We start from the raw sequence: 15,454 nt of genomic DNA on the forward strand, positions 1-15,454 counted from the left end.
ATAATCTGTCATAGAAGCTAATTATAGTGTAGCACCAAACCAAACATTTACTGATGCTATTAATCCCACACACACACACACACATCTTTCAGACTAACAGGAACAACATCTGCTTTTCGTCATTGCAACTAATCACATAATAAACAGGTATGCATGTGTTATTGTGTGTGTCTTTGTGTGAGAGAGAGAGAGAGAGAGAGAGAGAGAGAGAGATGATTAAATGATTAAACATCGAAGCTATAACCCAAATCATAAAACTTTTAATGTGTGTTTCACATTATTGGTTTGAAAGTTTGCAGTCTGACTGAAGGCCAAGTACGTGTGTGAGTGTGTGTGAGTGTGTGTGAATGTGTGTTTTCTGACAAAAAGCCAAGTCCTAAAGGTAATTACTGCTTCACACGGGTACGCTTATGATTACGCATGTGCTATGTGATTTCAACACATGTTGCCATTACACACACACACACACACACACACACACACACACACACACACACACACACACACACACACACACACACACACATACACTAAGGGAGACATAACCACACACATTGAAGCAGACACACAGAAAGTCCACGCGCACACACACACACATATAAAAGCACGTACATGTGTGTAATGCAAAAACATCTGCTCAGCCATACGTTCAGATTAATGAACGTACAGACTCATACACACATGGTGCCTGTGTGTGTACGCTGATTGCTCATGTGGTGTGTGTTACCTGCAGTCCCCAGCGGACTGCTCACATGTACACCATCATCTACAGGCGGACAGCAGCGTGGCTTCATCAGCAGCCCACACGCACTCCGCCTGAGGCTCGCTTATCATCCTGCGGTCCAACATGTTGAAGCTTTTGAAATATAAAAACAATTTCACAGAAACATATCGTGAGAAATAAGCCGAACCTGCTTTATCTGAGATTGGATATTGTGCCTGTTTCCGTCAGCTAGTGTGGTCTAAACTAAACTGCAGGGGGGCAAAGGTTGCACGTTGCTCAGAGTAACCTGACCGTGACCTCATCAGCGCGAGACAGCTGCTCCCTAGGGCCCTGTGCCCTTGTACCTTTATATACCGTGTGTGTGTGTGTGTGTGGGTGTGTGTGTGTGTGTGTGTGTGTGTGTGTGTGTGTGTGTGTGTGTGTGTACAGGTGTGTGTGTGTGTGTGTACAGGTGTGCGGTTTTCCTCTTGTCTCCTTATATTAGCCAGATCCCAGAGGTTGTTTAAAAAAAAAAATGCAAAGCTACAAAACGTGTTTCTCCAGCCTGGATACACTTGGAATTAAGAGTGATACATATTATAATCCCTCCCCCCCTTTTCCTCTCTGCAGCACTCTGTATTGGACCGACTGGAACCGAGAGGCTCCGAAGATCGAGTGTGCGTCAGTGGACGGACAGAACCGCAAGGTGGTGGTGTCTGACGGCATCGGTCTGCCCAACGCGCTCACGTACGACTCTTCCTCCTCTCAGGTCTGCTGGGCCGACGCAGGTAAACACCGTCCCGCACCAGAACGGGCATAAAGTGTCTCCTGTCGATCGGAAATGTGGCCTTCCCTTTGGGTGTGCATCTCGTTGACGCATATTCCAGCCTGCCACCTCGTATACTGTTTTCATTTCTAATATCTGAGCTTCAAAAGACATTATCTCAGAAACCACGGATAACAGAAGGACCATCCACGTTTCTGTTCCGCTCTGTTCGCAGGTACGAAGCGGTTAGAGTGTGTGTCCCCGGATGGTTCCAACCGGAGAGTGGTCCACCCCAGCCTCAACTACCCGTTCAGCATGGTGTACTACAGGAACCACTTCTACTACACTGACTGGAGGAGGTGGCCATCTTCATATATCTGTGTGTGTGTGTGTGTGTGTGTGTGTGTGTGTGTGTGTGTGTGTGTGTGTGTGTGTGTGTGTGTGTGTGTGTGTGTGTGTGTGTGTGTGTGTGTGTGTGTGTGTGTGTGTGTGTGTGTGTGTGTGTGTGTGTGTGTGTGTGTGTGTGTGTGTGTGTCTGACCAGTGTCTGTCTCTGCTCACGCTGTCTGTGTGTTCTCAGGGACGGAGTGATCGCAGTGAACAAAGACAGCAGTCAGATCACGGACGAGTTCCTGCCTGACCAGCGCTCTCACCTGTACGGCATCGCTATAGCAACCACCCAGTGTCTATCAGGTATTGTGAAATGCTAAACACTATCACTCTCTGTCACTTACACACTCGGATGTGTAATTGTATATAATGACACCCCCACTGACTTGGAGGTGCAGCAGACAGTGAGCTCAGTGGCTTGTGTGCAGTGTCACCACATCAGTCGACTCCCACCAGATGCCACCTTAACTCTGAAGGCTGCATTCACACACACAGCTGCAGGACACACAGGAGATGTGAACTTCTTTAACAATGTCTACACGGGCTGCTTAGCTGGAGAAACGATTTGAGTGAGGTGGACAACACACACTCGCTGTACAAGTATTGTAGCAAAGTATATTTACTCAAGTACGGTACTTAAGTACAATTTTGAGGTGCTTGTACTTTTCGTGAGTAAAGTTAGGAATACAAATGAAGTAAAATAATTGAGAAACGAACCACATCAGATCAGGTTAGATACATAGTGAGTGTCCTGAAGAGACAGAGGTTGCCGTTTCTTCACCCTGCTCAAAGACAACAGTGACCACACAGCTGGCTCAGCCGTCCTGCACCGTGTGTGGTGACTTCACCTCCACTCAGGACCAGTGATTACACAGCTGCCTGCTGCGACCCTCCGCCTGCATTTTGTGTGTGTGTGTGTCATGTTTGATGTGTCGACGTCTGCAGATGGCTCCGAGTCATTTCAAAGCCTGGCCTTAAACACCTTTAAAGTACAGAGTAGCCCCCTAAGCACAGGATAATCCCTAAAGTAGCACCTTGGCAGATGCCGTCGGAGCTACACACATCTGCAGAGAGCGTCAAAATCTGCTCACGATAGAAGAGATGCACACACAGGCCAGTTTGTGCGTCTCAAAATGGCTGTGTGTTGCTTGCTGTGAATGTCCTCTCACACTCTCTCAAGCCTCAGACTACTACTTCAAAGTGTGGACGCGTGGTGTAATTGTGCCCATGATGACGGCTCTTGAACACTTGTTACAGGTTAGGGAGCTGCTTGCAAGAGGCTTAAAAGCTGTTATTGTTGAACGCATGAACACACATGCTCCTTACGGAGATAATTCAGTCACCACAGGCTGTAAAGTGCAGCTCTCTGTTCAGCGCCGAGGCTGTTTGTTCTGGCATTAGGACACGGCAGCACTTAGGCTCTCATCCTGTCCCGTTTGGATTCACACAGGAAGAGAACATCTGTCCTTTTACTCTTCATGTCCACAAGCGAGAAGAAAGGGAGGTGTGTAACTCCAGCAGAATGTATCTCGTGAGTTCCTCCTTTAATGTTTGCCCCGTGTGATTCAGGGAGCCACTAACGACAGAGCGGCAGCTGCAGGGTCCTCTGGTGCTAAAGTTCGGGGACCACTCCCGACCGGAGGGTAGGACCTCCTGAAGAAGTGTCTCCAGTGTCCCGAAGAAAAGGGGATGGTGGCTGCCAGATCGCCTGTCAGCAAATTAACATCCCCTCCTCCCCCTGAGCCCATTATCTCACCGTAAAGATATAACCCCCAAATAAATGTTTTGTAAATTTGTTTTATACCTCATTTTTAGTTTGTTTTTTTACTGTATTTTTGTACGCCAGTTGTTTATCTTTCGATTAAAGCTACAGGACAATGAAACCTGATTTTTAAATGTGAGAGAGAACGTGTGTTGATGAGACGTTGATACCACTGTCATTTCCATGTCCATTGTTGAGTGACAGATTGTAATGTCTCCCTCAGTCAGATCGCAGCAGTCTCTCTGCACTCCATCTGTATTTCACACACCATGAAAAGACGTTACAATCTTTTTTTGCCAAATATTTTTACTACTACTACTTTTTAAATCTTGATCTTTTTATAAGATGTGATATTTATAACAATAAAATGTGATTTGGTACTTGACGGCTTTTTTGTTGTTGTTTATTGTGTGTCTTATTTCCAGCCGCGATGCTTCTTTAAATATGAAAAACCAAACCAGGAGCACAGATGCCAATCTCTTCAGCTGTATTTATACATTTCCCGCACAGCAACAACGTTTTCAAAATAACCTCTAGAAACAAAAGATACAAATATAACCGTTGGAATATTTCATCAGCTTCTGTCATTTCCACTGAGGGCGACACTGCGGCAACCAGGAGGTGATCAAACCATTCTACCTCAGCATGAAGAAATTAAGATGTTAACGGAAATCTGCTAAATAACGTGTCGTGTGAACTCCTCCATGCTGCAGTACAAAAAGGAAAGACAGCATGTGAAAATTTGGCATTTACTTCATATCTGATCAATTAAATACAAAAGTCTGACAAAGGCTTCTCCTCTCAAAATCTAATTAAAACTCCCGTGGTTCAGCCCCTCCCTTCTTCCTCCAGCGTCCCTCCTCCTCCTCCTCCTCCTCGCTCTCATCTGCCGACCTTGCCCAGCCGGTGGTCTGTCTTTGGGTCGGCGATGATGGCCTGAACGGCGACGATGGCCTCGTTGATCTTCGTCTGTAGCTCCCTCAGCTCCTCGATGTGCAGCAGGCGCAGGATCTGAGCCGCTTCGTTCAGAACGGCATCTGAGAGAAAATGCATTTGAAATGAATAAACCGTGATTGTATCTTTTCCTCTTACTTTCTTTTTGAATCCTTTTCAAAAGCAGCACTCACCTCCAGTGTCAAAACCCAAGACGTGCTTTTCTAAAGCTACTGGAATACCCTGGGAAACAGAGGCACATACAAATGTTACAGATATATTTCATTAATTGGAGGGTTTTAATATAAGAACTTGTGAAATAGGAATCTTTAGATATGATACAAAATATTACAATACCTCTCTATTATTGCTGGCTTTAGTGATGGCTTCTGGGGAAAGTCTCTCCTGAATCAGAATACGAATAGCCTGGCAGGAGTACATGAAAACTGGTAAGTATGACATGTACATATGAAATAAGTATTCTTAAGCCATGAAGACAGCAAAGAGAACATATCTAACCTTGAGCATCACCAGGTAGTCGTCATGTCGCTGTATCTTCAGGATGTTAGCCAGAGCTGTCACTCCTGCTTTGAAATCTGGCGAATCACCTGAAAAAGACAAACAACTGTCGTCTTTCACTCCGGATCAAAGGCATCGTGAAGAACAGAGAAAGAATGCGTGAAAGCAAAGAGCAAGGACGCAAGGAAGTGTTTCTACTTACCGTCAAGGTTGAGGAGGGGGTCCACTGCCTTGTCGCTGTTGGTGGGGGCTGCCAGCGGCTTACAGTTCTTATACTTGTCCACTGAGGAGAGAAATAAAAACAGGGTGAGAATCTAACCAGGAATATAAAGATTATTTTAACATTTTCTATTGGAGCAAATTTCTGCGATTGTGATCGGGAAAAAAAACACTGTAAGTCGTAATGTGAAACTTTCTCAAAAGTTATGATATATATCATTAATATGTCACTATTTTGGGAGACTTGGGCATTATTTTGCTATTCCAAGTCATTCTTTTTATGGTACCAAGTTATTGTATTTTCTACAACAAGTCATTTATTTGCAACACCAGTTCATTATATTAAGAGATACTTCAAAATAATTTAGAGAAATGTTGACATTATGTTAAGAAACAAATTCATTATTTAGATACCGAGTCATTGTCATGATAAATGTTGTCAGTATATTGACTTCAAGGATGATATCATTGTATTACTTTCCATTACTGAAGGATATTGGGTTCCATAGATTTCAATACAATGTCTAACTTTACTGATGAGCTGGCATTACTAGAACATATTATTCCTTTTATAATGTCTCCATCTGCTGGTCACCATCAGTATTACATAGAAGAAGTAACGACGCAACAGTGTGTCAGAGTTAAAAAAGGAGACACACACATGCTGCCCTCTCACCATTGTCTCCATATTCGTATCTTACAGCCAGGCCCAGCAACCAGTCCACTGCCTCCGGCTGCTGCTCACCGCCGAACGGACAGTTCAGGTCCTGCAGGTACTGCACACAGGAAATGGCACTCCATTCATGATACAACTCACAACAATAGCTCAACACAGCAGGAGTTTTCTTCATGTCAAAGTGTCTCACCTGGTGGAAGGCTTTGGGCCAGTCTGAGCTCGGGATGTTCCTCAGGTTTCCTCTCTCCTCGATCTTATAATGCCGAATCTTCTGGTCCTCCAGCCACACGATGCAGTTTCTGTACTGAGTCTCATCTGAGCAGAGGAGATACAGTTTGCACAAATGGCTTCATGCAGTACAATAATAGTAATAGAGGCAAACTGAATACATTGATCAATCCCTACAGAGCATCACATTTACGTTTGGGCAAGCTAGCATTTTACTTTACATATTAACATTGATTAATTGATATTTGCAGCCCGAAAATTATTAAAAGTGAGCGTCATTTTCAAGTTGACTTTACAAAGTATGAGAGTAAACATATGCCAATAAAAAGGTAGACCCAAAGTAATACATTAAGCCGAATACAAGTGTGAGGTGTATAGAAGTTTTACACCGTGTCCTAATAGTCCTACAGGTTTCTCAGTCAAAAAGCTACAATACATAAAAGTTTTATGAATAGAGTCTGGCATGTCGTCTTCAGTGACAGGATCTATCTGCATACACGTTAGCCAGCTCCACGTTTAGCCCACTGACCCACATTAAACAGCTCCTTGAAATGTTTAGGCTCACCTGTGCAGTCAAATCCACCGGGGTTGTGATAGTCTAACGCTGTCAGTTTTCTCTTAAACATTTCAACGTATGTTTTTGTGTGAAAATAGCTGCTTTCTTTAGCTAATAGTTGACTAGCTTGGCTGTTTTCTCTGCTAGCTGTCAGTATGTTGCAATACGCATGCGCAGCCATACAACTTCCGGTTATAAGTATCAAAATAAGATCCTCCCTCATGCCCATCCGTACAACACGCAACAACGACCAAAGAGCTGGTCATATTACAGCAATGCCAAAAGACGTTTTCTTTGAATTATTATTGTCGTTTAAGAGCAGATTTAAGTGTGTATAGATTCCTAGACTTAACATTCCTACAGCCTGGAGTAGCATTTTACACTTGTTGTAAATTGATCATAATTGATTGTGTTGCTGACACTTCATATTTTACACTACATTACATTACATTTAGCTGACGCTTTTATCCAAAGCGACTTACAATAAGTACATTCGACCAGGAAGACACAACCTTGAAGAAAACAGAATCATATAAGTACATCAGGTTTCATAGAGCCAAACATTTCAAGTGCTACTCAACTGGCTTTAGATAAGCCAGCCCTTTATTAGTATATAAGTGCTTTGTTAGCAGTTCTTTGTTAGTAATTCTATCGCTCGAAGTGGAGCCGAAAGAGATGAGTTTTCAGTCTGTGCCGGAAGGTGTGTAAGCTTTCTGCTGATGTCAATGGGGAGCTCATTCTACCATCTTGGAGCCAGGATAGCAAACCCATGTGTTTTTGCTGATGGGAACTTGGGTCCCCCTCACAGCGAGGGTGCAGCGAGTCGTTTGGCTGATGCAGAGCGTAGTGCACGCGCTGGGTGTACAGTTTAACCATGTCCTGGATGTAGGAAGGGCCAGATCCATTCGCAGCATGGTGCGCAAGTACCAGTGTCTTGAAGTGGATTCTAGCAGTTACCGGAAGCCAGTGAAGGCAGCGGAGGAGCGGGGGAATATTTTGGAAGGTTGAAGACCAGACAAGCCGCTGCATTCTGGATGAGCTGCAGAGGTCGGATGGCACATGCAGGTAGACCAGCCAGGAGTTGTTTTCTGGGTCAGCTGGGGACGTATCCTCCTGATGTTGTAAAGCGTGTATCTGCAGCAGCGGGTTGTAGCAGCGATGTTTGCAGTGAAGGACCGTTTGTTATCTAGGGTCACACCCAGATTCCTTGCAGTCTGAGTCGGGGAAACAACAGAGGTGCCGATGTTGATTGTCAGGTCAAGAGTGGGACAATCTTTTCCCAGAAGGAAAAGCAGTTCAGTTTTGTCAAGGTTGAGCTTGAGGTGATGAGCGGACATCCACTGAGAGATGTCAGCTAGACAAGCAGAGATGCGTGCGACGACCTGGGTCTCTGAGCGGGGAAAGGACAGAATTAATTGGGTGTTGTCAGCGTAGCAGTGGTATGAAAAACCATGCGGGCTAATGACTGATCCGAGCGAGTTTGTGTACAGGGAGAAGAGGAGGGGACCAAGAACAGAGCCCTGAGGGACCCCTGTAGTTAATTGATAAGGGTCGGACTCGGACCCTCTCCAAGTAACCCTGTAGGTGCAGTCTTTGAGGTATGAGGTGAGGAGGGAAAGTGCAGAGCCTGAAACTCCAAGTTCTTGGAGAGTGAAGGAGGATCTGATGGTTCACCGTGTCGAATGCAGCAGACAGGTCCAACAGGATGAGGACAGAGGAGAGGGATGCTGCTTTAGCAGTGTGCGGTTCCTCAGAGACAGCAGTTTCTGTGGAGTGACCTGCCTTGAAACCAGACTGGTGCGGATCCAGAAGGTTGTTCTGATGGAGATAGCAGGAGAGTTGTCTAAAGACAGCGCGTTCAAGTGTTTTAGACAGGAACGGGAGGAGAGAGACAGGCCTGTAGTTTATAACATCAGACGGGTTGAGAGTGGGTTTCTTTAGGAGAGGGTTTACTCTTGCCTCCTTGAGACTGTTTTGGAAAGTGACCAGAAGTTAGAGAAGTGTTGATGAAATGGGAAAGAAACGGTAGAATATCAGGAGCGATAGTCTGAAGGAGGTTTGAGGGGATAGGGTCCAGAGGACAGGTGGTGGGGCGGGCAGAGGTAATGAGGGTAAGAACCTCACTTGGAGAGATAAGGGAAAAGGAGGTCAGTGTGTGGGTGGAAGGAGGGTCTGGTGACCCAGCGGTGAGTAAAGGTGAGTCAGAAGAAGAAGCGCGAATATAATCAACCTTTTTTTCAAAGTGGTTAACAAAGTCGCTTGACAGAAGGGAGGAGGGGGGAGGGGCTTGGGGGGGGTCCAAGAGGGTGGAAAAGATTGAAAATAGTTTTTTGGGATTGGAATAGGAAGATTGGATCTTATCTTGAAAGAAAGTGCTTTTTGCCTGAGAGATCGAAGCAGAGAAAGAGGAGAGGAGAGCCTGATAGGTTAGGAGGTCGTCATGGTGTTTGGATTTCCACCGTTTCCACTCTGCTGCCCGAAGGACGGTTCCATTAGCACGCAGTGCATCATTTAGCCAGGGAGCAGGAGGGGACTGACGAGCCTGCCGAGATGTGAGAGGACAGAGAGAGTCCAGAGAGGATGAGAGAGTAGAGAGGAGTTTCTGCAGCAGAGTTTGGAGGCAGGAGTTGGAACGAGTCAGAGGAAGGGAGGGCTGAGAGCACCGATGAGGCAAAGGTTACGGCGGACAGGTGCAGGATGAGAAGAGATTAGTTTGTTATGTTTGGAAAGGGGTAGAGAGAATGAAATGAAGAAATGATCGGATGTGTGGAGCGGGTTTACACAGAGGTTAGAAGTAGTGCAGTTCCTTGAGAATATGAGATCAAGGACATGGCCAGCTTTATGAGTTGGTGGGGACGGAGACAGTGAGAAAGCAAAGGGGGTTAACAGAGATGTTAGTTCATCTATTTTCCCTGTCTGGAGTATCCGAGAAGTACAGCGGGAGGGCCAGTTTCAGGGATGTGTGAGAGGAGATGATCTAATTCCCCCAAGGCGCCTGGTGGACGGTAGAGAACAACAATGGTTCATTGTATAGGATGGGATACTGTGACGGCATGGAATTCAAAGGTGGAAGGAGTGAAGTTAGGTAGCTTGAAGAGGGAAAAGCTCCATTTGGGAGAGAGCAGGAGACCAGTGCCACCTCCTCTGCCAGTGGGTCTGGGTGTATTTCAACTAGTTTCCAATTTACAGAATCTCAGGAGTTACAATTTCATTAATCGGGCTTTCAAACTTTAAAATGTTAAACATCACGGTGGTGTTACCTAGAATTCTTACTCCAAATGGGTTTAGTTGGTATATATACTGCCTTAAATATTATACAATTGTGATTATTTTAAAATACTAGTGCAGTTTAATAAACAATTTGAAAAAAAGTAAATTATTGCATCCCCCAGCATGTTACACAGAAAAGGACAGACACGTTGTAAAAATGACCATTTTATTATTACACGTCACATTTTATAAAATGAAGCTAAACAGCATCCAATGGACAAAAATTAAACAAAAAAAACAGAATTATGTTGATGTGTGTTACATTATGTGTCGGTGTTTATGTTCAGAAGGGCCTCATGCGTGGGTTGATGGGTGGGGCTCTGTTTGGGGGGGTGATAGCTATATCCAGGTAGTCTCCAATCTGGAAGCGCTGAGACTGCAACGTCATGGAGTCGTCGGCGCCCTTCCTGCCAGATAAAGTGTTGCCGATATCTTTCAACCTGTAAGGGGGGACAGATACAGGTTTAATATAGTTTACAAAAAATCACCAGGGTATAAAGAAAGTGTTCAGCTCCATGAGCCAAACAAATGTTGTAGTGGGATACACACCTGTACACTTTCCCTCTGAGGTCAGGAAAGACAATGGCAAAGCTGAAATGGGTCCCTTTTTTTCTAGCGTCAGGATACACTTCCTTCACCAGGCTGGTCAGCTCCTTGAGAGTAGCATCCATCCTGAAAAACACAGTCTTATAATCTCAACATTGTCAAATGTTCAATTGACACATCAAAATAAAAGAGTTTGCAATCTCACCATGTGTATATCTGCAGTTCGCTGGAGGGAACATTGCCACGGGCAAATTCATCTGCTCTGTGGTGTCGGCCGCTGTTGGTGGTGAATACTCGCAGCAGAAGAGGGCAAGTCTGCAGCAAAAATAAGCATCAAATTAACAATATAAAGAGAAGTCAAGCTGATATGAAAAGTTAAATTAACTAATCTAAATATTTAAAATAAAGTGATTCCTTTAAATAACCCAATGTTGTCTCACTACAACAATTGACATGAACCCATTACACACATTAATATTGAGATAACACAGTGCATTATGAAAGATGGCCCTGAATAATATGGTATGCTCATGTGCATTGTTTGCAGTGGTGGGGTTTTAATAGTTAGCTGCCCATAGTGGTTACCAACAACAAAAGATAACATGACAGTTTTTAATACCATTAGTTTCCATAGAAGGTGTTGAACTTGACTAATAGTCTTGATAGTATCTGAATGCTCAATTATACACAGTGTACTCATTGAACCAGCTTTGTCCACCACTAATTAATCAGTGAATATTAGAATCACCTGTGGATATCTCACTAATGCACGACTGTAATTATCGGGGGCACTACATTAACAAAATGCGTTAAAACCCACCATGACAACTGAACTGAGGTAATCTACAAATATAGAAAAGTACTCGTGTTATGACATTTGATATATATATTATTAACTTAATATAGCAGTTGTATTTTGCTAGCTTCCCATAGCATGCTAGCACTTACGTTAGCACGCTAGCACTAGCACGCTGCAGATGCTAAGTTACTATTCAATCACCTTGTATTTACCGGTGGTGAAGAGACCTAAATAATATTTCACGGAGGAAAAAAATGCATGCATATGTCCTAATTGTTTGCGGTCTTCAACATATGCTAACCAGTCTCCAAACAGTTAGCACTTTTGGCTAGCAGCGCCAGGTAACGTTAGCTCACCATAGAGCTAATGAGCTAACGTAAACAAGCTAACGTTGTACCGGACTAGGCTTGAAATCCAGCTGTATACCTTTTCTCGGTCAATGGGCTTCTCTGGTTCCTTCTTGATTTCTTCTTGTGTGATCCTCGATTCTAGGGCCATTGTTACTTTCTGGCGGTATACTAATGCACTTAGGTAACGTTAACGGATTTCTACCACCTTGCTTGGATATTTTTTCGTAGCAACGATGGAATGGCGGTTTGGTTTCCGTTTCCGCCGTGGTTTTAGCTGACTCTCACCAGCGCAAAGTTACTGCCCTCTATTGTTTTGGAGTGAGAAAGACTGCAAAGTAAGATACACTGAACAAAAATATAAACATAACACTTTTGTTTTTGCTCCCATTTTTCATGAGATGAACTCAAAGATCTAAAACATTTTTTATATACACAAAATAACCATTTCTCTCAAATATTGTTCACAAATCTGAAAAAATCTGTGATAGTGAGTACTTCTCCTTTGCCGAGATAATCCATCCCACCTCACAGGTGTGGCATATCAAGATGCTGATTAGACAGCATGATTATTGCACAGGTGTGCCTTAGGCTGGCCACAATAAAAGGCCACTCTGAAACGTGCATTTTTGCTTTATTGGGGGGGTCTGGGGAGGTCCGAAAACCAGGCAGTATCTGGTGTGAGGGGTAGGATTAGGGTTAGGGTTAGGGTTAGGGTAATGTTGTGAATCGAGTGGCCCATGGTGGTGGTGGGGTTATGGTATGGGCAGGCGTATGTAATGGAGGACGAACACAGGCCACTCGATTCACAACATTACCCTAACCCTAACCCTCACACCAGATACTGCCTGGTTTTCGGACCCCCCCAGACCCCCCCAATAAAGCAAAAATGCACGTTTCATAGTGGCCTTTTATTGTGGCCATTCAAAGGCACACCTGTGCAATAATCATGCTGTCTAATCAGCATCTTGATATGCCACACCTGTGAGGTGGGATGGATTATCTCGGCAAAGGAGAAGTGCTTACTATTACAGATTTTTTCAGATTTGTGAACAATATTTGAGAGAAATGGTTATTTTGTGTATAAAGAAAATGTTTTAGATCTTTGAGTTCATCTCATAAAAAATGGGAGCAAAAACAAAAGTGTTGTGTTTATATTTTTGTTCAGTGTATCTTACTTTGGAAAATCTATGTGTATGTGCATGAGAAGTTATATTGTTTGGGCTTTCTTGCCAGCATCTTCCCGCTCAAAAAGAAATTCCCCTGTAAGGGATTAATAAATTCTTCTTCTTCTTCATATTAAATGTCTGCCTAGAAATCCTCTCCAAATTCGACCCTGCAAATAGTTTTCTGTTCAAGAGAAAATAATCTGTAAATTGCACAAATCATTAGGATGTCTGGCAGACTTTAATTCAGAAAGTGTCCAAGTCCACCAACAGAACTGAACAGTCACATGCTGCTCCCCCTCACTCATTAGTGTGTGTGTGTGTGTGTGTGTGTGTGTGTGTGTGTGTGTGTGTGTGTGTGTGTGTGTGTGTGTGTGTGTGTGTGTGTGTGTGTGTGTGTGTGTGTGTGTGTGTGTGTGTGTGTGTGTGTGTGTGTGTGTGTGTGTGTGTGTGTGTGTGTGTGTGTGTGTGTGTGTGTGTGTGTGTGTGTGTGTGTGTGTGTGTGTGGCTTTCTTGGAAACACATATGTGAGTACAGTGTGTGTATCCCCCCTCTGTTCTCCTCTTGGCCAGGCTAATCAGGATCTACTCTAACAATCAGCTCTATTTACCTCTCCTTTTCATCCTTCACTTTGTGTGAGCCGTTGCAAACAATCCTCCAGCCTCTCTCCCTCTGTTTCTCTCTTTTGCTCTGTCCTGGCTGAGAGATCAGACAGTGGGTCTTTGAGTCCGGTCTTGCCACTAATATCCATTCATTGATATGCATCAGGACTAAGTGTTATTCTGATAATGACTCCATTAGAATCACTGACGCCCTCTCTGTCTCAACCTTAGCCGTGTTTGTTTACATTGTCCAATACTCCGCCGACTTTATTAATGAAAACTAATATTAACTGTGGTGGTTCTTGTGACTGTTCTTAGCTACTTTGTGTCTTTTTGTAGTCATTATTTAAAATCTTTGAAGGTACATTTATATCTCTTTGTAGTTGAGTTGTGTCCTTTTGTGACTTTTTGTAACATTTTGTGTCTGTGGTCATTTGTTTCGCCTAGTGTCTCTTTGTCGCCATTTTAGAGTTTTATTGTAATCATTTTGTCACTGTGGTCATTTTGTGTCTCTTTGTGGTCCTTTTGTATCTTCCTGTAATGATGTTGTGTCTAATTGTAGTCGCTTTTGTGCTTATTTTAAATATCTTTTTAGTTGATTCATGTTTCTGTTCTCATGTTGTGCATCTGTGTAGTCATTTTGTTTCTCTTTGCAGCAGGGGCGGTTCTAGGGGGGGCCAGTGCCACCCTAACACTGACATCTGACCCCCCTGTGGCCCCCCTAACAATGACCTTTTTTTTTTTTTTTTAAATGTATATTTTCTGGTACTCGGTTTGCCAAAAACCGCAGGATTTTGTTGCTGTAATGTGAGATTATGCAGACACCCTTATGTAAAGTAGAGATGTAACTGTTCATTGCCTTTATTTTTATATAAATATGGTGTTAGTGCAAACATTGCACTATAACTTAAGCTGAAGCTAACAGTAATAACTATAAGATCTATCTGAAATAAATAAGTGTACTGAAACAAATACCAATAACTGTATTGCATTGTTTTCTTATGCGCAATTACTTCATACTGTCTAGTTCTCTTTTTCGTCATGCATTTATTGTGCCCCCCTCAGAAAATAACTGGCCCCCCTGTGGCCCCCCCAGTCAAATTGGTCTAGATCCGCCACTGCTTTGCAGTATAGTTTTGATCTCTTTGTAGTCATTTTATATATTTGTGTGGTTACTTTACGTCTCTTCCTGGTTGGTACGTGTCTCGTTGAGCCTTATTGAAGGTGAAGGCCACGACGGCCCCTAACCTCCCTAAAAGTCTTCATTTGGATTTGTGAGAAAGCACAATGTAAACGGAGGCAGTTTGCGTTCCTCCCACACTTCAACAAACAGTGGAGAAATGTCATCAGCCACAGTCATTAGCAGCACACAGAGCGCACTGTCCTGCAGCCTGCCAAGTCCTGGTTGGACTCTGAAAAGTCAGTTTAACGCTACCTGTGTCCTGTTACAGTCACAAAGGGATCTCACACACACCTACCTTAAACTCCAATACAATTGTGTCCTTTCAACCCTACAGTACGTTTCCTCTTTTATCTCAGAATCAGGGCATCTCAACTCTGCTTCTTTGATTGTGCCCACCCACTATCTTCTTCATCATGTTCCACTAACATGTAGCTGCTCTCATCATTCACTGAATATCTCAAAAACAATCCCACCATCCCATTCACAGTGACAAACCCAGTATAGTACAAGTTGTCTATAATCAGTGACATTGAAATAAATTCTAAATCCCAAATGTTTGCGTTGCTGCTCCAAAACATTGGAACACAACGTTCCAAATGTTTTACGTGCGAAACATTCCAACTGCAAGGTTTTATTTTGAAAGTCTCATGGGAAGTCTCCTCATACTGTTCTGGCAGACTTGGATGTGTATCTTTTATTCCCCGCAAAGGAAGGAGGAGCTGCAGGTTAGTGTTTTCTCAATATTTGAGACTCCGTACATTCAATTGCAATTAATTTCCATGATGTGAGA

General features: G+C 43.6%; 3 protein-coding genes across 3 annotated transcripts in view; 1 reads left to right on the top strand and 2 right to left on the bottom strand.

Annotated features, from left to right (window-relative positions):
• nid2a (nidogen 2a (osteonidogen)) overlaps window positions 1-4,005 on the top strand; it is a 37,868-nt gene extending 33,863 nt beyond the window's left edge. The window contains exons 41-44 of the mRNA XM_034098567.2: window positions 1,334-1,491; window positions 1,705-1,828; window positions 2,049-2,161; window positions 3,428-4,005. Coding sequence (XP_033954458.1) covers window positions 1,334-1,491; window positions 1,705-1,828; window positions 2,049-2,161; window positions 3,428-3,438 — 406 coding nt within the window. The 3' untranslated portion in view covers window positions 3,439-4,005. The remainder of the gene's footprint in view (window positions 1-1,333; window positions 1,492-1,704; window positions 1,829-2,048; window positions 2,162-3,427) is intronic.
• Window positions 4,006-4,355: 350 nt separating this feature from the next.
• Window positions 4,356-6,917, bottom strand: rtraf (RNA transcription, translation and transport factor). Its single transcript, XM_034098597.1, has 8 exons — window positions 6,761-6,917; window positions 6,158-6,282; window positions 5,968-6,067; window positions 5,275-5,355; window positions 5,073-5,161; window positions 4,911-4,979; window positions 4,748-4,796; window positions 4,356-4,657 (listed from the first exon to the last, which is right to left on the bottom strand). The coding sequence occupies exons 1-8, from the start codon at window positions 6,819-6,821 to the stop codon at window positions 4,503-4,505; spliced, it is 729 nt and encodes a 242-aa protein (XP_033954488.1). The 5' UTR covers window positions 6,822-6,917; the 3' UTR covers window positions 4,356-4,502.
• Window positions 6,918-10,170: 3,253 nt separating this feature from the next.
• sap18 (Sin3A-associated protein) lies at window positions 10,171-11,979 on the bottom strand. The gene is made up of 4 exons (XM_034096885.2): window positions 11,793-11,979; window positions 10,773-10,882; window positions 10,571-10,693; window positions 10,171-10,461 (listed from the first exon to the last, which is right to left on the bottom strand). Exons 1-4 carry the CDS (start codon window positions 11,862-11,864, stop codon window positions 10,305-10,307), a joined length of 462 nt encoding a protein of 153 aa, XP_033952776.1. The 5' UTR covers window positions 11,865-11,979; the 3' UTR covers window positions 10,171-10,304.
• Window positions 11,980-15,454: the final 3,475 nt, after the last annotated feature.

Source organism: Pseudochaenichthys georgianus, chromosome 2 (assembly GCF_902827115.2).
Source record: "Pseudochaenichthys georgianus chromosome 2, fPseGeo1.2, whole genome shotgun sequence".
In the NCBI taxonomy this organism is placed as follows: Eukaryota; Metazoa; Chordata; class Actinopteri; order Perciformes; family Channichthyidae; genus Pseudochaenichthys; species Pseudochaenichthys georgianus.